At 36.4% G+C, this 25,502-nt stretch overlaps 1 protein-coding gene across 1 annotated transcript in view; it reads right to left on the reverse strand.

Annotated features, from left to right (window-relative positions):
* Positions 1 to 25,061, reverse strand: part of CCDC14 (coiled-coil domain containing 14) — a 49,415-nt gene extending 24,354 nt beyond the window's left edge. Inside the window, exons 1-9 of the mRNA XM_045851401.1 lie at positions 24,924 to 25,061; positions 19,044 to 19,099; positions 18,647 to 18,719; positions 18,328 to 18,397; positions 18,113 to 18,235; positions 10,543 to 10,779; positions 10,334 to 10,428; positions 8,709 to 9,207; positions 6,614 to 6,755 (exon numbers count right to left, since the gene is read on the reverse strand). Of these exons, the coding sequence (XP_045707357.1) occupies positions 6,614 to 6,755; positions 8,709 to 9,207; positions 10,334 to 10,428; positions 10,543 to 10,779; positions 18,113 to 18,235; positions 18,328 to 18,397; positions 18,647 to 18,719; positions 19,044 to 19,099; positions 24,924 to 24,953 (1,325 nt within the window). The 5' untranslated portion in view covers positions 24,954 to 25,061. The remainder of the gene's footprint in view (positions 1 to 6,613; positions 6,756 to 8,708; positions 9,208 to 10,333; positions 10,429 to 10,542; positions 10,780 to 18,112; positions 18,236 to 18,327; positions 18,398 to 18,646; positions 18,720 to 19,043; positions 19,100 to 24,923) is intronic.
* Positions 25,062 to 25,502: the final 441 nt, after the last annotated feature.

The raw sequence follows: 25,502 nt of genomic DNA on the forward strand, positions 1-25,502 counted from the left end.
GAGGGGAGGGGAGGGGAGGGGAGGGGAGAAAAGAGGAAGGAAGGAAGGAAGGAAGGAAGGGAGGGAGGGAGGGAGGGAGGGGAAGAAAAGGAAGGACAGAAGGAAGAGAGAGAGAAAGAAAAGGAAGGAAAGAAAGGAAGCAAGGAAGGAAGGAAAAGAAAGAAAACTCCCATATAGACACAGACAACAGTATATGGTGATTAATAGACAAAGGTGGGTGGGGGAGGTAGAAGTGGATAAAGTTGAGAAAAATGGTAATGGAAGGAGACTTGACTTGTGGTAGTGAACACACAATACAATATACAGATGATGTTTTATAGAATTTTATACCTAAAACCTATATAATTTTATTAACCAATGTCACCCAAATAAATTTAATAATAAAATAATGTCTCTTCAATTGTTCCAGCACTACTTACTGAAAAATTATTCTTTCCCCATTAAATCTCCTTGAAACCTTTAAAGTCAGTTAACTATGTGAGTTTTTCAAGTATCTATTTGTCTACATTATTGCCAACACCACACTGTCTTGATTAATATAACTTTGTTTTGAAATGGGATAGTGCCAAATTCGTTCTCCTTTCCCAAAGTTGTTTTGGTTATTTGAGATTCTTTAAATTTCCATATAAATTTTAGAATCGCCTTTCTACAAAAACTCCTGCTTGTGTTTTCTCTGAAATTACAAAGAATCTATAGATTGATTTGGGGAAAACTGAGATCTTAACAATAATAAGTGTTATAATCTACGGATGTGGTTTATGTCTCATTTATATAGATCTTCTTTAATTTTTCTCAGCAATGTTTTATAGTTTTCACTGTACAGGTCCTACACATCTTTTATCCAACTTATCACTAAATTGTTCATATTTTTTATACTAATATAAATTGTACTAATTTTATATTTCATTTCAAATTGTTCACTGCTAATGCATACAAATATAATTGGCTTTTGTATACTGATCTCACATCCACAATTTTGCTAAGCTCATTTTTTAATTCTAGTAGCTTTCTTGTAGATCCCATAGGATTTTCTACAAAAACTATCATGTTATGTGTAATAAGTTTTACTTCTTTTTTTCCAATGTGGCTATCTTCTATTTCTTTTCTTACTTTATTGTACTGGCTAGACCCTCTAGCATAATGCTGAATAGAATATTAATCATTACTTGTTGGATATCATTCAAACATTTTCTAGTATAGGAAGAGAGAAAATTAGCTAAACAGAATTTTAAAATAATGGGATACTATTACAAATACTACTTAAAAATATGTACTGAATTTAGTATTATGTGATTTTAACTGAAGGTAAAATAATGAGTAAAAGCAGAACCCATTAATAACTTTTAGGCAAATATTTCTCAATTGCAAAAATAAAACAAACAAAAAACCCTACGATAACCTAAAGTAAAAGAAGTGAAATTTATATTGTCAAGATTACTAACACATTCCCACAGTAGTCTTAGATTCAATGTTCATCTCTAATCTACTCCTTTATGTGAATTCATCTCTTGGTTGACTGGACTTTGACATTAAACAATTTTTTTGAGTCCAACAGTACTCTATTCCTAAGTATTTGCATAATGGAGAATGTGACTGTTGTTTTTATACTAAAAGGACAGCTGGGTCACATTTGAGATTCTTGAGTCATAGTTCCTTTCCCTTAGAACTTTGTAAATGATTTTCTATGATATTTAGGCAATGAGTATCACTATAAAAAGGGTAAAGCCAGTCTGATATTTATCTCTTTACACATGATTTGCTTTTCCTTTTGACACTCAATTGTCCCTAAGGTGTAGTAACTTCATCAGTATATCTCTTGGTGTTGATCATTTTGATAGTTTTTCGGGGATCCTGTATGTCCTACTGATCTGCTGACACATCTTTAGATTAGTAAATTCCCCTTCATTTATAAATATTCTAGTATTGTCTTTAACACATTTGTTCTGTTCTCTTTTTCAGGAACACTAACTATGCCAATTTTTCATTCTTTGTTTCTCTTCCATATGCATCATTTTCTTTATAATAATTTTTAGGTTATTCCTTTTCTATTTTCTTTTGTATTATTTCTTCAAATTTATCCATCATGTATTCAGTCATTTAACAAATATTTATTAGAGTGGGTGCTAGGCACAATTCTCAGCCCTGAAAATATAGTAGCAAACAAAAGGCAAAATTTCAGCCTTCTCAAATTTATATAGACAGAAGGGGACTAGCAATTATACTGGGGGGAAGGAATTAGGGTATTACTGTTTAACAGGTACAGAGTTTATACTGGAGGTGAAAAGTTTTGGATATAGATAGTGGTTATATGAACACAGCATTGTGAATATATTTCATACAACTGAAATGTGCACTTACAAATGGTTAGAAAAAGGTAAGTACTGTCAGACATTTTATCAAAATAAAAATAAAATAATACATTATTTTTAAAAAGGGTTTGGGAAGACAAGTAAGCTAATGCTATCCGAAGACTCTAACTATGAATTTGGTGGCAAATGAAGCAGAAAGATTTGGAGGGAGGGAAGACAAAACCCAAAAACAACAAAAAATTAGCCTTCACATTGTTTCTAATGGGGCATTCATTTTTATAATATTTTTTTATTCTCTTTTATTTTCCTAAGCACATCTTCTCCTTTTACAGTTTTATCTTCTTTAAGAATTCTTTCTTGCCCCAACTGGTATAGCTCGGTAGGTTGAATGCAGGCCTACGAACCAAAGGGTCGCAGGTTCGATCCCAGTCGGGGCACATGCCTGGGTTGCAGGCCAGGTCCCTGGTATAGAGGCAACCACACATTGATGTTTCTCTCCCTCTCCTCTTTCCCTCTCACTAAAAATAAGTAAATAAAATCTTTAAAAAAAAGAATTCTTTCTCAGTCTCACTTTTTCTACCTCTAAAAAGGGTTCTATTGATTCCCTAAAGAATATAGAATACCATTTCAAGTTTTCTTGGGTTTTCTTTGGGCAATTCATCTTGTGATGTTGATTCTTGATCCATCTTTGTCCCTTTTGTCAGTTTATGTATACAACGATCTCTCCTTCTATAAATTATTTCTTCCCACAGCTTTTGCAACATCATATTCTCCTAGTTTTCCTGCCACTTCCCTTAGTTCCTTCTCAGGTTTCTTTAACAGGCTCCTCTTCCTGTGTTAAAACGCTATTACTCCCTAAAAAGCTATATTCCCCAGCAATTCACCCTTAGCTGTGTTCACATTTTATACCTTCTTAGTGAATTTACCACTTCTACACTGATAAGAAATCACTTGCTTTTAATCATAATTGTTTCCAGTAATGAAAACAAAGCTAGGTATATAGCAAAAGTTCAGTACAAACATATGCAGTAAATAACTCCCATGTCTATATTTCTATCCTGGATCATATTCTTATATTCCACTTGTATCATACACATGTCCAGATGGACTCTTAAATGACACAATCAGCAGGTCTAAATCCTAACTCACAGGCTCTCTCCCATTACATCTTCTAACTCAAAAATAAAGTGAAATTAAAAAAAAAATAACCTATTCTTTCTTTAGTAGCTTCCACCTGGAAGAATTATGTTACCATCTGTCAAATGATCAAACCAAAAGACTGAATGCTATCCCATTTCACTTTTTTGTGTTGCATGAGTACATAATGGTCTTGCATTGAAGTCTAAAATCAGGGAGTGGTCATGAATTCTAACTTGCCTTATAAATATTAAGGCACTCTTGCTCAATGGTTCCTAAATGAAGTAGCACCCCTCCAACCCACATCCAAGAAATTTGAGAATGTGCCAGGGCTTTTGGAGGTCACAGTGAATGGGGTACTACAGACACTGTGGGTAAGGACCAGGGAGGCTAAACATTGAGCTCCATGTTAGGAATCCTCTATAAAAACTGCTCAACCCCAAATGCCCATTTGCCATAGAAACAATGCACCTAGCAATACACACACACACACACACACACACACACACACAAATATGTTTTTAATCCTCACCCCAGGCTGTATGTATGGATTTTAGAGACAGAGGAAGGTGGGACGGGGTGGGGATAGGAAGGGGCGGGGAGAGAGAGAGAGAGACATCGATATGAGAGACAAGCATCCATCAGTTGCCTTCCATAGCATCCCAACTGGGGGTTAAACTGGAACCTAGGTAGGTGCCCTAACTGGGAATCTAACCAGCAACCTATTGGTGTATGGATGACACTCGAACCAACTGAACCACCTGGCCATATCCACCTAGCAATACCTTTAAGCCACAAGATGGCAATAAACTCCAAGAAAGTCCTGAAATACCACTTTCTGGTTAAAAAGAAACATGTAGTTTCTAAATGCCCAAACAGAAAACGGTTTTGTTTAAAAGTGCTGAAAAACACTTTTGAATGAACCAATGCATTCCAACTTTCATTTGTAATGGAGATTATAGATAATTCTTTCTAAATTAAGATTTCCAAAGAGGCACAGAAAATCCTGCACTTGTGCTGGAAACCTCATTCTGCTAAAAAGAGCATATATCCAACAAAGTCTTCATTTTTCAATAACTTCATTTTTAAAAGGTCAAGTAAACATTGGCAATAGTATGCTAGATATAATCTTTGTCCTCTGAGGACACAGATTACACTGAGTCAAAAACTCTGGTGCTAAGTTGAAAGAATTCCCTTAAGATATCAAACTAATACCTTTTTTAACAAAGATTTTATTTCTTTATTTTTAAAGAGAGGGGAAAGGAGGGAGAAAGAGAGGGAGAGAAACATCAATGTGTGGTTGTCTCTTGTGCACTCCCTACTGGGGACCTGGCCCACAATCCAGGCATGCACCCTGACTGGGAATAGAACCAGTGACCCTTTGGTTTGCAGGCCAGCACTCAATCCACTGAGCCACACCAGCCAGGGATAATACCCTTTTTTAAAAGATTAAAAACAAATGATCAATAAAGTAGTGAGTACCATTTTCTTAAGGGGTTTACAAATTAGCTCCTAAAACAACTCTAAAATGTTTTAAGGAACAGAATTATATAATAACTATCGACATGTTCCATGATCACATTAAAAGAGTATTCTGAGATTAAGTACTGCTCATTTATTTAAGAAGCCAATCATTTGACAGTCGTATCTTTAAAGACATGCTTATTTTAAATGGCTTTAGTATATTCTTCTGTTTCATAAAATACACCTTAATATTGAAGTATGAATAAGTGAGTCTCTACTTCCTAGCCAAGGCAATTGAGGGTTTATTGTTTCCTCATCTGGAAATAAGAATAACAAAATACCTACCTTATAAAGCTACTGTAAGAATTTAAAGATTAATAAGTGTTATTAATACCCTGGTACATAAAAAACATCTAATAAATGTTAGAAGTAGTATTGGCTATTATTATTATTATTTATTCCTAGTTTTGATTATGAAAAACTAATGCTATTAGTATAGGATAATTTAATTCAGAAACAAGGACAATATTATTAGAATTTAAACCCTGCAACCCTAACATATATCATAGTATCCAGGGACTAATGATTGTTAGATAAATAATCCTAAACAAGTAAATCTCATTGGGTGTCATGTTTTGCAGGCTCTAGATCCATGAATTTAACCTATTTTACAACTAGGAATCCTATTTTATTGTTTTCCAGTTTCTTGACAATGTTTGTGCAGGTTCCAGGCCCCATTTGGTACAACGTCTATAGCTCATGCAATTTAACGCCCTCTCAGGGCACACTCACACCACAGTGCTACAGAAGCACCTGAAAATTTGCTTCAATTCTCTGCAAAGCACACTGACAAATAGATAATAGTGCAGTGGCCTTGGTAGTCATCACCAAAACATTCAAATTTAAGATGTTATTGAAAATATGTAAGTGATTTCTATATTTCAAGATTAGATCCCTGGTTTACATCTTTCCTAAACAAATTAAGACCATAATTCCAATATAAGTTATGACAGTCAAAAGAAATTGAAATGAAATCTTTTTCTATGTCTGAGTGTAATGGAGCTATCGGTGCCCACCCCTAACAGGTTCTCCTTTCCTGTATAGAAATATGGGAGAAATTTATGTCCCAGGTGTTTCTATTAGGCAGATGCCATAGAAAGAGCCATTGCCTCTAGCCTACAAAAGATAAGAAGTTAGTCTGTCATTTCTGGGTCGGGGCACGGAGAAGTCTGTGCCGTATCCATGTTCTCTTTTTCCTGGAAAACACTGAGACAATGGCCTTATGAGGGGACACTAAGTCCTAAGTCAAAGGATGAAAGAGATCCATGTTAGTCTTGGTGCGAGGGAGAAATAAACTTTTGTTGTGTTATGCCACTGAGTTTTTGGACTTTATCACTGCAGCATAGCATAGACTAGCCTGATAAATACCCTGAGGTACCAATACTTCATTTTCCTCTCTATACACTACCAATCAAGTGGTAACAGAGATAAAAGAGGTGGGAGAAAGTATGTACGAGTGGGCAGCAATAACAGAAATGTCAGAGAATGCTAACAATGTATGGAAAGCAGGGGAGACAAAGTAAAAACACAGTAACACAGTAAACCTATTCTTCTTATGGAGCCCTGGATGTCTCATTTGGCACCTTCACTCTGACCATGGAACATCTCTGCACAGAGACAAAAATATTCAGAGCAATTCTTACCTACGTAACTGAGCATTTTCACTTCTTAGTGGTTGCATGGCCAGTGCTATTTCAACTTGAATATTTGTGTTTCCATTTGCTGCTGGAAGCAGAGATACACATGCCTCCAATTCTGTAATCAATCTCTGAATTTCTGAATCCTCTACAAAAGGCAAAAGAAACAAGTAAAACCACATTGTAAGTTGTTTTGGGATAAGATTAAGATTATTCATGTATATTACTGAAAAAGACAATTTTTCAGATATGTACATACTCACTATAAATAAACCCAATTGTTTCTACATACACAAACCCTATTTTCCTCTTTCCTGCTGCCTGCTTATTCTGAAAAATTCTAAAAAATTAAATTCAGACAACTAAAGATTAATCCTTAATCACAGCATTATTAGTGATTTTTCTCAGCATCTAATAGGAAGATAATTTACACCTATCTCCTAGCTCACATTATCAAAGGACTACTGGATAGCTCCTATAATTGCTAACAGTATTCATACTTATGACAGTCTTTGATTCTGCTGTAAATAATTTACTTTAAGTGATCCAAGGTGACAAAATATTGAGGGAGGTTCTCTACTAAGATAAAGTATTATTACTTAATTTTATAAAGGAGATCTAACACAACCAGCCACACCTCATTTGATGTAGCATCAAAAGCAGTACCCTTCTTTCAGTAACTGGGGGAAGTGGATGGTTTTGGAGGTGGCAAGCATAGGTAGAAAGTAGAATATGGATCTGTTGTCCTTTTATCTTTCTCCTTTCACGTCCATTAAAATATTTTATAGGCTGAAAACACTTAATATTTATAATATTAACTGATACCCAAAAGAGGCAGGAAGTATATTCTAAGTAACAAGAAATAACTCAACCCCATGGGTATTTTAGCACCCTGATGAAAAGGATATGCACACAGTAAGCAACAATGTGCATTTACTAAGCAGCCCTCTACCAATCCTTTGTATAGCGTTTTTGCTCATAAGTGTTGGAGGCAGTGACCTGGGATTCCCCACTTTTTAGCATTATAACTGTAGTCAAATTACCTAACTCTTGCAGCCTAAATTTCTTCATGGTTAAATGTAAATAACAGTACCTCATAGGGTTGCTAAGAGGAGTGAATGAGAAACTGTTCTCCAAGCCTAGGTTTCCTCATCTATAAAATGGGAGCAATAACAGTACCTCATAGGGTTGCTGTGAGGATTAAATGAGATAATTCACATAAAACACTTAGCACAGTGCCATGCATATGGTAAATGTTCAATAAGTGATAGCTAATATTGTTATGATTATTGTGGTTATTATGATTAACTATTTGGTTGAGAGAACAGTGATAAATTGAAGGTCCGAAAACAGATTTTAATGTGTCAAACCTTTGGAATATATTCCTATAAATAAACTTAATAATTGATATTTTTGTCTGTCCATCTGCAAATATTCATTCAGTGCTTCCCCAATCACTGTGTTTTCTAAGATGACAAATCTCTAACTCGCTCTAAGAAAAAGTCATTATTTAGAACACACATACATAACGCAAGCAAATGAATACAACCTGGCTCAAATATCTCATAACTCCACTTAAGACATTTTTCTTGATTCAATCAAAAAATCCTACAAGTAAAATGAAAAGGACATAAAAAGGTTTGGGTTACTTCTCATAGTGAGATTTGTTAAACATTAGAATAGTTGGTTAATAAAGAAATGATGGGAAGAAAATCTCTGCATCTTTTTAAAACAAAATTATGAGTCTCTTCCAGGTAGTTGATCATCTTTAGGTGTTAACCCCTACAAGTTTATCCCTGCAAATTCTTTTTGGTTGAATCTTCTCAAGATCCCTTTTGATCAAGTAGAATGAACACACACACTTGCAACTAGACTGTTTGATATTCCCCAGTACATTTCAAATCCACAGCAATCAAAATCTAAAAAATAAGACTAAAGCTGGTAGAACTCATTTCCTTATTAGCTAGCTGGAAATATACTTCTATGGAGAATACCACAAACTTCATGATGATTATTCTAAATTTAAACGATGACTAAATAATATGGCATTGCTATATAGCATTAGCACCATGCTACAGAAAATTTTAAGGTACTCATTTACCTTGTTCTGCTACCAGGGCCTTTAGCTCTCCCAACAAATACTTTATAATTCTAAGTTTTTCAGCACTCTGGCTCCCATTTTTTGCTTTCTGGACACCTTTTATTCTTGAATCTCGCACATGTATGTTTAAATCCTTTCCTTCACTTGTAACCTCTCCAATTCGTTCTTTGACACATTTTTCTTCATTAGTGGCCAAGACAGCTGGCTGTAATAGAGTGGGGCTTCTGTGCGTCTGACTGTCCGGATATGAACGGAACAGATTCATATATGTTTGGAAATACTGTAATAGGTCTGGTTCCTTAGAAACTTCTTGTTGTGGCAGAATTCCATTAGCAAAGTCCAGCTGCTGAAATGCTGGAATAGCTGCTTTGTCAGTTTTGGGCAGGCTACACTGAACTCCAAGACTAGTACTAAAGGTATTCCTTAGAATATCAGTACAGTTCACAGAAACTGTTTTATGTTGTGATGCAGACTGGTTGTCACCATCAGTCTGAACTTCCTAAAGAAAGGAAAAAAAAAGTTAACCCTTCAAATATGTGAACACTGGCATTAATTATAATAAATTCAAATCAGAAATATTAGAAAATGACTTCTGCAGGATGGAGTTATAGATTATCAGTGAGTAAGCTGGATTTCCCCTTAGTACAATATTATAGTTGTTAAAAAGTTAATTCGTTTATTCTGCAATATAGGAATATTATAAAGCTATGACTAAAATAAGATCGTTTAGAAATATCACTCATGGTTTAAAGGAAAAGGCATCAAAAATTAGCCCACTTGGAAACTAAAACAAACTTCTACTTTGGGAAATTTGATTGTAAGAAAATAAGCTCAAACACACAAAACGATTTTACACAAACTTACAGAAATGTTACAGTAGTCAAAACTAACTGTTGCTTAAATGTCTGCCATAGGGGAGTAGTCACACAGACCATGGTATTTCCACTAAGTAGAGTATAATCAACTTATTAAAAATTTACAGACTGTAGATAAACATGAAAACATGTTTATAATAAAAGTAAAAAAAGCAAAATATGAAACAGTTCAAAATTTAATTATGACTTTTTTTTTTTAAAAGCAAACTTAGCCCTGGGTGGTCTAGCTCGGTGGGGTTGAGAGTGGGCTGCGAACCAAAGGGTCCACTGGTTTGATTCCCAGTCAGGGCACATGCCCAGTGGGGGCCATGTGGTAGGCAACTGCACAATGATGTTTTTCTCCCTCTCTTTCTCCCTTCCTTCCCTTCTTTCTAAAAATAAATAAATAAAATCTAAAAAAAAGAACAAAAAATAAATAAACTAAATAAAAAAGCAAACTTAAATAAAAACCAGAGAACAAAATCTACACAGAGAATTAAATGATTGGAAAGTTCTCTATCAATGTTAACAGCAATTGTGTTTGGTTGGTTGGTATGAGTGGTTTCTTTTTTCCATTGATCTCTTCTCCCTTTTCCCCCCTCACCATTGTCTTCAATAAACAGGTAAAACAACTTGGGTAATAAAATAACTTGGAAAAATAATCGGTTTTTACACATCCTAGGGCATTAAGATATAATCAGTAACTTCAATTTTCTCTCTTAAGATGACAATTTCTAAAAGTTACTTGTATAGTACATAAATTGTACCTACAGAATGAACCACTGGAGGGCAGGGTAGCTGCTGAGGTAACTGGACTGGGGTGGAAGTAGGTAAGCCATGACTAGAATGTGGAGTTGCCTGCGAGTCTGAAAGGTAAGAGAGATTAAAAAAAAGTCAGTCACATCTCATATTACATATAATAACCAGTCAACTTAGTAAAAGTTTATATTCACGTTTTGAAAAACATCATTCACACTAACCAGAACCAGACCCAGTATGGCAAGGTACAGCAGGAATTCCATTAGGGTTGTTCTTTGAAGCCAAGTTCTTCATCAATGACATTTGAGTCTGCACATGCTCACAGAGGGCTTGGTATATTATGGGTGAGTACATTCTATAATGATCTTGGAATGACCAATTTTGTGGTATATCTGAGGAGTCTCTTTCACTTCCAGCAGAAGTTTCACTAGATATCTGTTTCTTATAATCTGAAGATACTAATGTGGAAGGAAAAAAAATCCGTAAATATGATTCTTCAAAAACTTTTATCATACATTAGGGAAAAAAAGGACTTTCAGAAATAGCTCAATTCATTTTATGTTTTACAGAAGGGTTTTTACCTCTTATCAACCATAAAGAAAATAACCTCAAATTCTTTTTTGGTTTGTAATCAATTAAGTTTTCCAGTCAAAATTATCTTACTATGTATTTAAAATCTCTTTTAAATGTTATTTATAAAATCTCTCCTTCAATTAAAAGACCTCTCTTAAGGGTGTCATTGCTCTCTAATATCCAATAAAACTCTTTCGCCTTGCTCCTTATCCAGTTTCATGTTCTTGGAGGAAAATGAAATTTGAAAAGCAGAAAATTTTGTGACAAATCTGATGCTTTGATGGTTAAAAAAAAAGTCAATCAGAGCTTTGAGAGCAACAATGGACAATCTACACATTGAAAACTCAAACAAAATCCTAATCTGGCATTTAAAGTCTCCAAAGCCTGACCACAACCTACTTTTCCAACCATCACCCTCAACTCAAATTTTTCACTCCAGTCAGGCCCATTTAGACCCCAACAAGCCTTTTTCATCCTCCTATAGCATTACTCAGAATGAGTCATTTCTTCCAATGCAATTCTACCGACTTAACAAGGCTCATCCGAAGTCTTCCCTCTTCAGTGAAGCCTTTCCCAATCATTCCAGTCCAGTGACTGCTCTTCAGCATCCCAGAGCACATACTGTCTACACAAATCACTACCACTTGCACATGTACTACACTGCTTATCTTTCATTTTCATCTATCTAACGAAAATAAGCTTTTTCACACAAAACTGCATCTTATACTTCATTATTTTCTCCCATAGTCCCCTATTAGTCTAAGTACAAAGAAGTAACCTGTGTTAGTATATTAATACATGAAAAACATTTTCTACATAGTACTACTTTATAGATCAGAATAAAATCTATTTCCCTGTTTAATAAGATCTCCTTCCCAAATGTTTTTTAAAGACCATTAATAGAAATTACTATGTCCTTGGTAGATCACAGGTTATCACGATAAAAAAGATAAATTTAGAATAATATGTAGCTTTTGGCATATATTAAAGCTGAACATACCAATATTTTATGACACAGCAATTGTAGCCCAGACAGAAACCTAATAGAAATGAGTGTTCATGTATATGAAATGATGTGCACAAGAGTGTTCACAACAGCTTTATTTGCAGTAGCCAAAAACTGAAAACACCCAGTAGCCATGACTAGGAGAAATGGATAAGCTGTACACAGCAATGGAAAAGAACAGATTATGGATACACACAACTATTTATATGAATTTAACAGACATAATGCTTTATGAAAGATATCAGACACAAGATTGCACAGTGCACAAATGCATGTACATTAAGTTCGAAAATAGGTAAAGCTATCCAATGGAGATAGAAGCCAGAAAAATGGTTACTCAGAGATGAAGGGACAGCTGATGGTGAGGATACTGATAAGGCAAAGCCTGATAGGATATTGAAACTGTTCTGTATCTTCATCTGGGTGGTGACTATATGGGAGTATACATACTCAAAAACTTATCAAAATTTATGCTTTATGAAAGTTATTCCTTAATTGTTTAAAAAGTGAAACAGTTAAATTTTTGTTATGAAATTCCACAAATATAGTATATTAAAAATAAAAACATTCTAAAAGCATAAAGCTTATATACAAAAGCAAAAGGTTAAAAGCAAATTAAATATTATAACCAATGAAGACAAAAAAAATTTTAAAGAAAAACAGTAAATTAAAATTTGACTATGAAAATAGTTAGAGATATTAAATAGCTCCATTTTGACTTGAGGTATGTCTCCTTTTAAGATGATCTATTCCTGTGAACCTACATCCCAGGCCTGAATACAAGCTCTAACATGAATTAGCTGAGTAACTTATACCAAATTACTTAACTTCTCATCAGAAAAAATGATAATAAAAATATTGCCTACTTTAGAAGGTTATTGTGAAAAGCAAATAAGGTAACACTTGTCAAGCATGTCTAGCAAATAATAAGAACTCAATCAATGTTATCTATATTACCAAATGACTGCAAAGTCTTAGGACAGACAACTAAATATTTCATTCACAAATTTCCCATCTGATATGGATAATAAACCTCAAAGTATGTCTCCCCCTTTTAAGCAATGATAGTCATTCTTTACTATCTGAATAAATGAGCTACAACAAAATGGGTTAACATTTATGTAAAATATATTTCTAATTGGAAGTATAATTTTACTATAAATCAAATGGAAAAGTATCCTCTAGAATATCTTAACTTTGAAATCTAAAATGATGGAAGGTAAGATCATAGTCAGCCCATGGCTATGCAGCACATAGTTCTTTGTTTCCTCTTAATTCATAGGTCTCTCTTCTGCTCTTGTATTTCCTTTGGCCTCAAGTAAGACAAGAATTATCTGGCTTGAGGAATTCTCAGATTTCACACTCACAGGTCCCAGGCACTGACTCTCATTCACCTTCTTTTCAAGGGGTGATTTTCATAGTCTCTGATAAAGCTGAGCTACAATGTTAGGCTTCTGCCAGCAGATGTCATCATTCAACATGAATTACTGAACTTCACATTTCTTAAAAATCAAAGCCTTAGAATTAAAATGACTTAACTCCTCCTTTATTAATTCAGTGCATATGAAACTCTAATGGTGGAGATTTGTATCTGAGAAAAAATCTTAGCCCTGACTGGTGTGGCTCAGTGGACTGAGTGCCAGCCTGTGAACCAAAGGGTCACCAGTTTGATTCCCAGACAGGGCACATGCCTGGGCTGCAGGCCAGTAGGAGGGAGCGTGAGACACAACCACACATTGATATTTCTTTCTCTCCCTCCCTCCTTTCCCCTCTCTCTAAAATAAACAAATAGAATCTTTTTAAAAAACTCTTAAAACAAGCTATCCAAGGCAAGTGAAAACCAATAAATGGATATAAAAAAGAATGCATTTATATTATTATGCAATTTTAAAATAAAAAAACAACAACAAAATGAGCCTGTCACTACATAAATACAAATGAAGCATATGTTCTTGCTCTTGTTCATCACACTGCAGCACCCTACATGAACAGTTTACCTAGCAGATCAGGATGGCAACACGTCTAATTGTTGTCAGTTGATAACTAGAATCATGAAAGGGATGCATTCATTTATTCAGTCCACAGAAGTTTTTCAGTCTTTGAATTCTAGCTGCTGTACAGCACTGTTGCTTGGGTGTACACGTACTGTCTGATGAGTAATATAATTCCTGCCAGCCAAATATAGAACAAACATCTACTGCAGATAAGAACTGATGGGTGCCTATTATAATCTGAAATATGGAAAAGTGTGCCTGGCCTAGATGGGGGCAATCAGTGCTGACAGTACCCTGCCTGTGGTATGTTATTTCCCCAAGGTAAGCACAGCAACACATGTACATTAACTGGAAGCAGAGTCATGTGCCCACAGCATTCAACAGTGATCAAATGTGGAAAGCTACTTATTAAAAAAATGTTTTTTCTTTAGTTGTCAGGAGCACTCTAAATGTAAGCTCAATGCACTTCTGGAGCTGCCTGTCTGCCTCCTTCCTCCTACTATGCATCAAAGTTGATGGGCTTGACTCCAGACACTAAATGATCAGGCCGGTCCTAGGCAGAAAGTTCATATAGGATCATGCCTCTGAAGATGGTTAATATAAAATAGCAAAATAATGTATGCTAAAATTAAAGTTATATATAAATACTAGTTAACATACTGTAATAGATTCCTTAAAATTCTCACCTGTGGAGATTTACCTCACTTGTGGAAGGATGGAAAAAAGAGCAAGTACTAAGCATGGTTTTTTGTGTATTGCTGAACACTGCGATAACACAGTATTAACCAGCTGCCAACCACACACAAAAAAGATATACTTTCGAGGTAGTGCTACAGTTTGTAAACTAGAAAAGATAGAGTCATTGAATCAAAGGAAAAAAGGCTTCTGCTTTTAATGAGTCAACCTTCAGAGTAAGTCAATGAGCATTCATTTCTAATATTGTAACCCTAAAGGATGCTGTTCTGTGGGATGTAAGTCCTACGTTTTGATGACGAAAGTATAGGGGAAAGGACAGTAAGAATATGGTAATCGGCCCTAGCTGGTGTTGCTCAGTGGTTTGAGCGCCAGCCTGTGAACCAAAGGGTCACCAATTTGATTCCCAGTCAGGGCACATGCCTGGGTTGCAGGCCAGGTCTCCAGTAGGGGGCATGTGAGAGGCAACCACACATTGATCTTTCTCTCCCTTCCTCTCTGTCTAAAAATAAATAAATAAAATCTTAAACAAACAAACAAACAAAAAATGATCTGTGATATTGTGATCTGATGAGAGGTTAGAACTGCTGATTTGACTGTAAACCAAGTAAGAATTTAATGCTTGGGACACAGAATGCCAGACATCTCAATTTGCTCCTTCAAATCCACCCTCTAACTCATCTCCACCTTGCTCTCCCTAAGATCTACATACAGTATATGGATTACATTATTAAGAGACGGTCCTTCATGAGTCTTCAGCTCCTATGTTTCTTGCTGGGTATACCAAGAAAGTAAGGCATGACCTAAGCTCTTTACCTGGGCTGTTAATCAGGGTGAAACCTTGAGCTACCTTCAGAGATAAAGTAGTGTTTCCCCTGAGATAAGTATAGGCTTGCTTACTGCTTACTACCCAAAGCAATGTAATCACCAACTCAGTGTTCCTTAGCTGAAATTTAAACTTCTACAGCATATCTAGCATCCATCTGTATCCATCACATCACCCCCATGGGAATTGGTGGCAAGGGGAAACCAAGACAAATATGCTGATGCACATGCTGCTTGCTGCGGTGTAAGTAAGACTCCTTTGTCTCTGACCCGGGAGTCTTGTGTCTCCTGCCAGTATCTGTGACACAGTAAGGCAAACTTACTAGCTTATAAGAATAAAAATCAAGTTGGATCTGATCCAATGGGATTCTTGGCATTATCAAGGAAAGAAAGCATGGGGTCAGAGTATGTATGTTCCTTAAATGAAATTCACTGTTCTTGTCGAGGTGCCCCATTCTACACAACAGCATCCGAGCCCCAGTAACCCTTCCATCACCTCATCCTTTAAGGCCTAGAAATGATAACAGCTCCACTGCTGCTAGCACTGGGTCAGTACAATCCTCTGTGGTTTTCCTATAACCCACTCACACCTTCGTAATGAGTTTCTTTGTAAATAAACCCTCCTTGAATTATCAATTGAAGTGTTGCCATCTGTTTCCTGTTGGAACTCTGAATAACAAACAGTTACTATGGGATCCAATTTACTACCATGGCACCATTGTCAGCCATGAATGTTGCAAATGAGAATTCTTTGAGGAAGGGTGCCCTAGACAAGAAATAACCAACCTTAAGAAAAAGTAGGACACTGGAGGAACAGGCAGTTGGTACTAACCAATCCTCTTTGTCCACTGAGCCTCAATACATAGGCCTCTGCTTTAAGAGTTTAGAACAAGGGTTGCCCTGGCCAGGTGGCTCAGTTGGTTGGAGCATCGTCCGTGCACCAAAAGGTCACAGGTTCAATTCCCAGTCAGGGCACATACCTAGGTTGCAGGCTCAATCCCCAGTCAGGTAACGGACAGGAGGCAACCAATCAATGTTTCTCTTTTTCTCTCTCTTCCTCTCTCTAAAAGCAATAAAAGAAATAAAAACATCCTCGGTTGAGGATTAAATGAAGAGAGAGTTTAAAATAGGGGTTAACACACTTTTTCTTAAAAGGCTAGAGGATTAATATTTTGCGCTTAGTAGCCCAGATGGCCTCTATCACAGCTACTCAACTCTGCTATTACAGCACAAAAGCAGCCACAGAAAATACATAAATGAATTAGCATGGCTATGCTCTGATAAAACTTTATTTATAAAATAAATAAAATAACTAGACATTATTTATGAAATAAAACTGACTATAGTACGCTGACCACTGGTTTAGACTAATGCTGACCAATTAAAATATAATGTAAACCATATATGCAATTTAAAATTTTCTAGTAGTTATATCAAAAAAGTAAAAATAGGTAACATTAATTTTCATGATTTATTCAAATCAGTATATCCAAAATATTAACATTTCAACATGTAATTTAACTTTAAATGTTATTTTTTTTGCATTAAATCTTCTAAACCTAATGTGCATTTTATACAAAGCACATCTCAATCTGGATGCTAAATTTTCATCAGAAATACCTGATCTGTATTTGGATTTAATAAAATTTACAGCTGCAAAAGTAGATTCATGTACCCATGTTATTCCAAACATACTTAAATGTTTTCTAATGACTGGATCAAGTAACCACTTCCAAGTTTAAATTAATTAAAATTAAACAACAGTTACAATTCAGCTCCTTGGTTGTACCAGCCATACTTCAAGTGCTCAATGGCCATCTGTGGTTAGTGACTACCACCCTGAATAGCACAGGTCAAGATAATGTGAGGCTAAATAAATGTAGCTGGCTTCTGACTTAGTTCTCTGACTCAGGGACCATATGGAACATCCATCTCCAGTCTAGGGTTACTCCTGTACTTGATTTTCTAAACTTCACCCCTTGCCTGAGCTGAATCTCAGCATGCACTGCTGTGCTAATGTTTTCGGCCCACCTGAGCTGTGAAACTAGCTTGTCATCATTCTTGTTCATCTGAATTCCCATTGTGGAAATTTTCATCTCCATTTTGGGCTATCTTGTTCTATAGGTCTCCAAGGGACAACATAAGCAAAACTTGCTATTTCTAAGCTGTGTGCAAAATTATCATACTTAATTAAGTCAGCAAGTTAACTGTGAGGGTGTAAAATATCCTTGGCTACATTCACCATCAATCAGTAGTCAGTAGCAGGCCCTCTGCCCCTGGAATTTTACCTTCTTACATACCATGCATTCCAACTGTGCAGCTCAACAAGTTAAGCTACCAAACCTACCAGGATATATACATATGCCAACAATTTAAAAATAATAACCCAGTGAATTTGTGATTATCTGTGGAAACAAGTGGCAGGGAGAACAAAGATAATTCAACACACCTCCCAAATGGCATTGTGAGTTTTAATCTTGTCTCCTATAAACCTAAGTCACTTTTCTGCTTTTGTTCTTGGGAACTTGTTAGTAAACAAAGTAACTAGTTGGCAATTAGAAGCTCACTAGGTAAAGAGAGGCACACACACCTGAATAACCAATATATGATTAAAATGAAAGATCAATTGCACAATCCTGATAAATTTATCAAAATCCTCAGAATTAAGTAGTATATTTAAGTAAGTAAAAAAATACTTACAAATTTCTTTCCGGACTAATGAAGGAAGAGTATGTTTTTCACGTCCTTTCTTTTTAGATCCATACCTTTTGCCCTCCAAAGGTCTAGGATTATATCTATTTTCTGAATATGCTATTTCTGAACCTATTAATAATTAAAACAAAAATTCATAAGCATTAAAAGAACTACTTAATTGAGAAAAGGTGATCAGCAAAGAAGCATTTAAAAACTAAAACCTGAATCTTCATTTCTCAAAATGTTCTGCAGCAAAGAAGCACAACCATCAAGCCCTCGTACAGCTTCTGTCTGTAAGGAGAAAGTCATTTAGCAATGTGTACATAAAATTTCAATGCAGGGAAAGAAAACTAATTGCATAGTTTTAATTTCTTTTAGGAACAATTTAGTATTGGTAAAAAACATAGTTTTAAAGCAAAAGCAACCATACTTCCTTAAGGCAATTAATACTTTACCTTTGAATTTTTGTTCCCAACTTTTAGCTTTTTCCTGAAGACTAATTAAAATAATGTACATTATATCGATTCAGTTTAATCTTACCTGACTTTCTGAATCAGAATGGATGGGATGGCCAGAATCTGCATTAAAACATGATATCTTTCTTAAATGAGTCCTAGAAAATAAATTGAACAGTCTTACAAATAATACACATTTCCCCCCAAAAAATATATTATAAGTAGTTATTTCCTTTTTAGCAAAGGTTGGATAAGAAAACTTATCCAAACATGTATAAAACAGATCTATACAGCACTTCATGAAGACTGCAAAGACCAGTAAGCACTAAAATGACTGACATGAGTAGTTATGGAAGGCTCCTCCCCAGAGTTTTGTGATGGTAGAGACCCATCCAATTTTGTAGGTTAGGCTAAATTTAGTCCAGGCCAAAGACCTGAAAAATCCCTTGATATTTCCTAAAATTGTAACCTTAAGTACTTACGACTTCTTTCCATTCGTTAACTTAGCAGGTGCAGCGTGCTTTCCTGAAGATAACACCTACAAAATAATGTATTACATTATAGTAGGTATACAAATACTTTTCTTTATACTTTTATTATGCTGTCTTGACAAAATCTGAAATACTACTTATTGTTTCCTTCTTTTATTATGGTAAAACATAACAAAAAATTTACCATCTCTAAGTGTATATAGTTCTACAGTATTAAATGCATTCACACTGTTGTGCAATCGCTGCCATTATTCATCTCCAGAACCTGTTCATCTTCCCAAACTGAAATTCTGTACCCATTAAACATTAACTTCCCATCCCTTCCTCCCTTCAACCCCTGGCAAATGCTCTTCTACTTTCTGTCTCTATGAATTTGACTACTGTAGGAAGCTCATATAAGTGGGATCATACAGTATCTGTGTCCTTTTGTGACTGACTTTCTCTTAGCCCAGCTTCAAAGTTCATGCATGTTGCAGTATGTATCAAAATTTCCTACCTTTTTAAGAGTGAATATTCCATTTTATGAATGTACCATGACACTAATTTTTAATAAATGTGATAGTCTAAAAACCAACTCAACTCATAATTTGTTCTATATAAAATGTCAAGCAAGCAACATATATATTTGTTCCTTAAGTCTACTTTAGTTGAAAATGAAGTTGAGACTGTAAAATAACCAGAAGTACTTACTACAGTAAACTGGACTATACTCAATCCCTGAACATGTTCTACATTCCCCAAATTCTTCAAAACATGTAATTCAAGATATAGGGCAAAGTCCGTAACTCTGATTCTATTTACCCACATTCTTTATTAATGCCTGATAAGACCAGCACATACCATTCCTCTTTATCTACACCTTATTTTCTCAATGTTCCCTTTTAAAGTCATATAGCAATACTGTTTTTATTAAAATTTTATTTAAAAAGTAATATAAGTAGGCTACCATTTTTGTAGAAGAAAAAAATGTGTTTGCTTTTACATGCACCCAGTATCTTGATTGAAACAATTGTAGTTGCTTATGGAAAGGGAAACTGAGAATCTGGGGGAGAGAGCAAGGGAGACCTTCCATGGTATACCTTTTTATAGCTTAATAACTTTATATAAGATATATTATCTCTTTTAAAATATAATTTTTAAAAGACATGGTTAAATTCCCTACTCACTCCCTGATTTCATCATTCAGGTGCAGTCACTGTTACATTTATGATTTTCCTTGACATGTTTACATATTTCATCCCAAGAGCTCTGAGCAGTAACTGAACTGTCTGGAGTTATATCATGTGCTATTATTTGTTTGAATATGTACTCCCTCCTTTTAAGAATGCCACTGAGAATACAAGCCCTGGCTGGTGTAGCTCAGTGGATTGAGCGCGGGCTGGGAACCAAAGCGTCCCAGGTTCGATTCCCAGCCAGGGTACATTCCTGGGTTGCAGGCCATAACCCCAAGCAACCGCACATTGATGTTTCTCTCTCTCTCTCTCTCTCTCCCCCTCCCTTCCCTCTCTAAAAATAAATATAAATAAATAAAATCTTTAAAAAAAAAAAGAATGCCACTGAGAATACATTGAAAAAGTTGGGTCATGTCTTTCCTTGTGGTAACGGAATATGATGGAGTCACAGAGCCAGCAGTGAGAACCAATGTTTCAGAAATAAGGTCTCATGTAATACAGCCCTGCCAGTCCTAGCACACACTCAGGGTCATTCTCTTCTGCATATCTATGTTGATGTGCTAGCCAGAATCACAATAAAAATACAAACCATGGGGCTGTTAAGTCTAAAACAACTACAATTATTATCTTTCAAAATTAAAAAAAAGCACTGAGATAAATGTGTGTCATAACTGTATTATACATAGTATTTCTCCAAAAATATACATGAGGTTATATTACAATCAAGCAAAAAAAATTACCCAGGATAAGAACACCCCACAACAGTAATTACCATATTGACACAATGAGCATCAACTGATAATTCTTGCCTTAATAACTCACTTGCCAAGTATTGATTTTTCTAACTTACATCATTCCTTCTACATTTATTGGCATTTGACTTCAGTGAAACACTTTTCCTTCTCCATTTACTTGTTACTATAGACTCATTGATTCCTCTTTTATTCAATAGGTTATGTCCACTATAATTATTTTGATGCTCAAATTGTCCCAAATTCTATCAGTATGAGTCTCTTCAAACTGGTTCCTGTACCTTTTAACATGTCCCCATTAGTTTCTGAGCCATCCCTTACTTCCTGCAACAAGGGGCTTCAGGCTTTTCTTTTTTAATTGTGGTAAGATCAGTTAACATGCGATCTATTCTCTTAAATTTTTAAGTGTACAACACAGTACTGTTAACTATAGACATGATGATGGAACTTATCTTGCATAACGGAAAATTTATACTCACTGAATAGCAGCTTCCCATTTCCCACTCCCTCTCTGCTTCTATGAGCTTGACTCTTACTTTCTAAGTGGAATGATGTCCTTCTGTGGCTGGCTTATTTCACTCAGCATACTATCCTTAAGATTCATCTATGGTGCACATGGCAGAATTCCTACTTTTTGAAGATTGAACAATATTTCACTATGTGTATATAGCACATTTTCCCATCCACTCATCCATCAATGGACATTTAGTTGTTTCCACGTCTTGGCTATTGTGAATAATGCTTTAGTGAACACAGGAATTCAAATATCTCTTCAAGATTCTGTTTTTAATTCTTTTGGATAAATACCCAAAGTGGGAATGATTTTTTGAGGAAAGTTTATACAGCTTTTCATAGCAGCTGTACCCTTTTACATTCCCACCAACAGCAGACAGGATTCCAATTTCTCCACATCCTCACCAACGCTTCATTTTTTGTTTTGTTTTTGTTTTTAAATAATAACTAGCCTCACTGGTATGAGATGATATCTCATTGGTTTTGATTTGCATTTCCCTGATGACTAGTGATGTTGACACAAATCTTTTCATATCTGTTAGCCATTTGTATGCCTATAATTAATATTCACAAGTTCTTTGCCCATTTTAAAATCAGGTTATTATTTATTTATTTAGCTCTTGAGTTGTACGAGTCCTTTAGATATTGTGGATATTAACACTTTATCAGATATATGGCTTACAAATATGTATTTTCCCATTCCATAAGTTGTGCTTTCACTCTATTATTCCTTTTGCTGTGCAAAAGTCTCTTATTTTGATGTATCCAGGCTCATCTTATGATTTTCCTGGGTCAGCCCTGGCATTGACTATTTCACCAAAAGCTGTGGTTCCTTTTACTGGGCAATGTTATTTAAAAACCAACATTTAGCCCTGGCTGGCATAGCTCAGTGGATTGAGCGCGGGCTGTGAACCCAAGTGTCTCAGGTTCGATTCCCAGTCAGGGTATATGCCTGGGTTGCAGGCCATGACCCCCAGCAACCGCACATTGATGTTTCTCTCTCTCTCTTCCTCCCTCCCTTCCCTCTCTATAAATAAATAAATAAAATCTTAAAAAAAACAACAACTTAGATTTAAAAAAACAAAAACAAAAACAACATTTAGGCGCTAAATATGCTCTTTGCTACTGGGGCTTCCAATCTCTTCTCATATGTACTGTCACGACTTTATAGTCATAATTTTAAAATTTGTGTTTTTACTTTTAAATCTTCTTTCCACACTACAGTCTTCAAAATTTGTTAATGACTGCATAGTATTTCTTCAAGTACAAGTAATATAATGTGCCTTTGCTTTGCTTTATGTTTTTTCATAATTAAAAAATAAACCTGAAATAAACCTTTCCATATACTGAAAACGGCCTTTTCATATTCAGGATTAAAAGTTTAATTATTTGGTGAAAGGTTATTTGTTGTTTAATGGCCCTTGTTACAACTTGTAAAACCACCCTCCAAACTGAAAGCCCCAAAACACAATGCACTAGATAATCAGACTATTTTACCTCATATTTTCTTCCACAGTTTTCTTTGCTATTTGAGAAAAATATAAGCGTTTCTTAGGAATCAGACTTACAAGCAGTGTAAGCAAGATAAAATTACATTTGTGGAATGATTTCAAGTGTACTAAAGTCTTTTATTTCCACTTAATTCACAGCCTGTGAGCTGATACTGTTTCTAAGAGGTGGAAATCTAAATTTCAGAAAGATGATTTGTTAAACCATACACTTTCACAGCCTAGTGTAATGTTTAAAAGAATGGATTCTGGCACCAGCCCTGTGGGTGCAAATCCTGTCTGCACTGCTAACCAGTTACCGTTAAGGAAGTTACCAGTATCTGAACTGCAGGGAACTGCAGGGAGGTTATCTTTTTCTGAACTCTTCATCCCTCAATTTCCTCATCTATAAAATGCTGATGATAACAGTGTCTATCTCCTAAGGCTATAGTGAAAATTAAATGAAAAATTATATGTACTATATAAAAGCACTCAGAGTATCTTCACATTGCTATCTAAATGTCAGTTGCTATTATCATTAAGGTAGTAGTGAACTAAGTTTTGAAAGTGCCTAAATTTTGTTGCATTTATGTCAAGTGTGAGATATATGTTTCACCAGATTCTTTGATTTAATCTTCCCAATTCTTTGAGGCAGAATTTTATAAAGGAGATTCAGAGAAATAAAAAGTACTTTGCTTACTATCACTGCCATATAGAACAGGAATTTGAATCTGTAAGCTGTGACTACAAAACCATTTTATTACCCCTTGCTGACTGGGCATATTCTGAGTTGATTCAGTATAACAGAAAAGTCTATAAGGGTGGGTCTGGTCTGGAAGTACTGAGAAAGTCTTGAGCCAGGTCTTGAAAAAAGGGTAAGATTTACATTAATGGGGAAGACAGCATTATAGGTAAGTTAATAAAGGACAGAAGACCAAAAATCAGGGGGAAGGCTGGATATATTTAAGGGGGAGTAAGATCATTCTAAGTGGCGGGTCTCTGAAAGAGTTGATTCATTACCTGAAAAATCTACTATATGTCAGGTGCTGTCCTAGACTTTGAAAATGTAGACATAAATTGTGTGGTAACAGAGGCAGATAGATTAGCGACTTCTCCAGTCTGAAAAGTGGTTTGATAAATGTTAGAACAGGGCACAAAAGGAGACCTAAGAGGCACCCAAATAGTAGATGGGAGTGTTAAGCAAGGCTTCTTAGTACAAGTGGCCCTTGAGCTGAGACAGGAGATGGGAAGTGTAGCTACCAGCGATAGGAGTGCATTCTAGGCCGCAGCGAGTGCAAAGGCATGTTAGCATGAGAGGACACCGGGCTGCCAAGACACTGTAGAACAGGTGAACAGTGCTGGATAATATTGGACTAGGGGCGGCGGCCGGTAAGAAATACACAGGCCAGAATCAAAAAGTCTCAAGACAAAGAACTGAGATTTTATCTGGAAAAGGAAGTGCTCCAATGTCAGATTTTTAGTAGAAAAGAGTCATTTAGTTACAACTAGGAGTGTGCATTTGAGGCGGGTAGGGCTAAAGGCAGTGACACGAACTAGGCTTTATTTTTTAACTACTACTAAAACCCAAGCAATTGTGACGAAGGATCAGCTAAGAGCGGCACTAGGTGGAAGAGCCGAGAACCTGGATTTGATGCAACAATGTACTGAAGCTCCAAGATGTTAAGTCACCAGACCCTGCAGCAGAGTCTGACCTCCAAATCCCAGTCCTACAAAGCCAGAGCTCTGGAGGGCTACAATGACTAAAACAGAAGGTACAACTACGGACACAGCGGCTATTTTAGGATGTTAGGATTAGGTGTCTTCCCCACTTCTCTTCCCAGCATTTCCAACGCGGTCGCAGTTTTTTTTTCTTCCAGTTTTCCACTTCTCCCGGCCTGAGAACACCCTCCATTCCCACAGTGGACGCGTGAGATCCACAGCCCTCACCTGGCCTTGTCGAGATCCGGACCTAACCATCTCTCGCAGTCTCCGTGAGGCCCAGACCAAAGAAAGCAACACTGCACAGTAAAAAGAATTAACCGCCGTGGACTCCCGGACGCCCTCGGCCCGCCCTCCGGGCTTCCGCTTCCGGAAGGAGCCCGCGGAAAGCCGCGCCGCCTAGTTTGCAGCCCGCCGCAGACGCCTCTCCCCTTGCCCCAGCCCAGCGCACTGGGCTTGCGCAATAGACCTCTCCCGGCTCCGGGCTCTACACACCGGCGGGAGGTTGGGGGAAGGCCTAGAAACGCGAATGGGGCGGGGCTAGGGAGGGGCCCGAGGGGGAGGGGCCGGCGCCTTGGGGGCCCGGGTGGGGGGGCGGAATAAGAAGAGGCTTAACCAGGAATTCTGGCGCAGCGCTGAGGACTATCACCATCACTGGATTGAGCTACTGGTGGAGGATTGGCTCCCTCTAGGACTCGCGAGGTCCCGAAAGGGACGCGGGTAGAGGCGGATTGGTTTGAGAAAGAATTGCGCTGGGCTTTTGGGTTCGGGCTCTGTGCTTTTATTTTGGTGTCTTCTGAGACATTT

The sequence above is a fragment of the Phyllostomus hastatus genome, unplaced genomic scaffold (genome assembly GCF_019186645.2).
Source record: "Phyllostomus hastatus isolate PE091 unplaced genomic scaffold, TTU_PhHast_1.1 phas_contig_86, whole genome shotgun sequence".
NCBI lineage: Eukaryota > Metazoa > Chordata > Mammalia > Chiroptera > Phyllostomidae > Phyllostomus > Phyllostomus hastatus.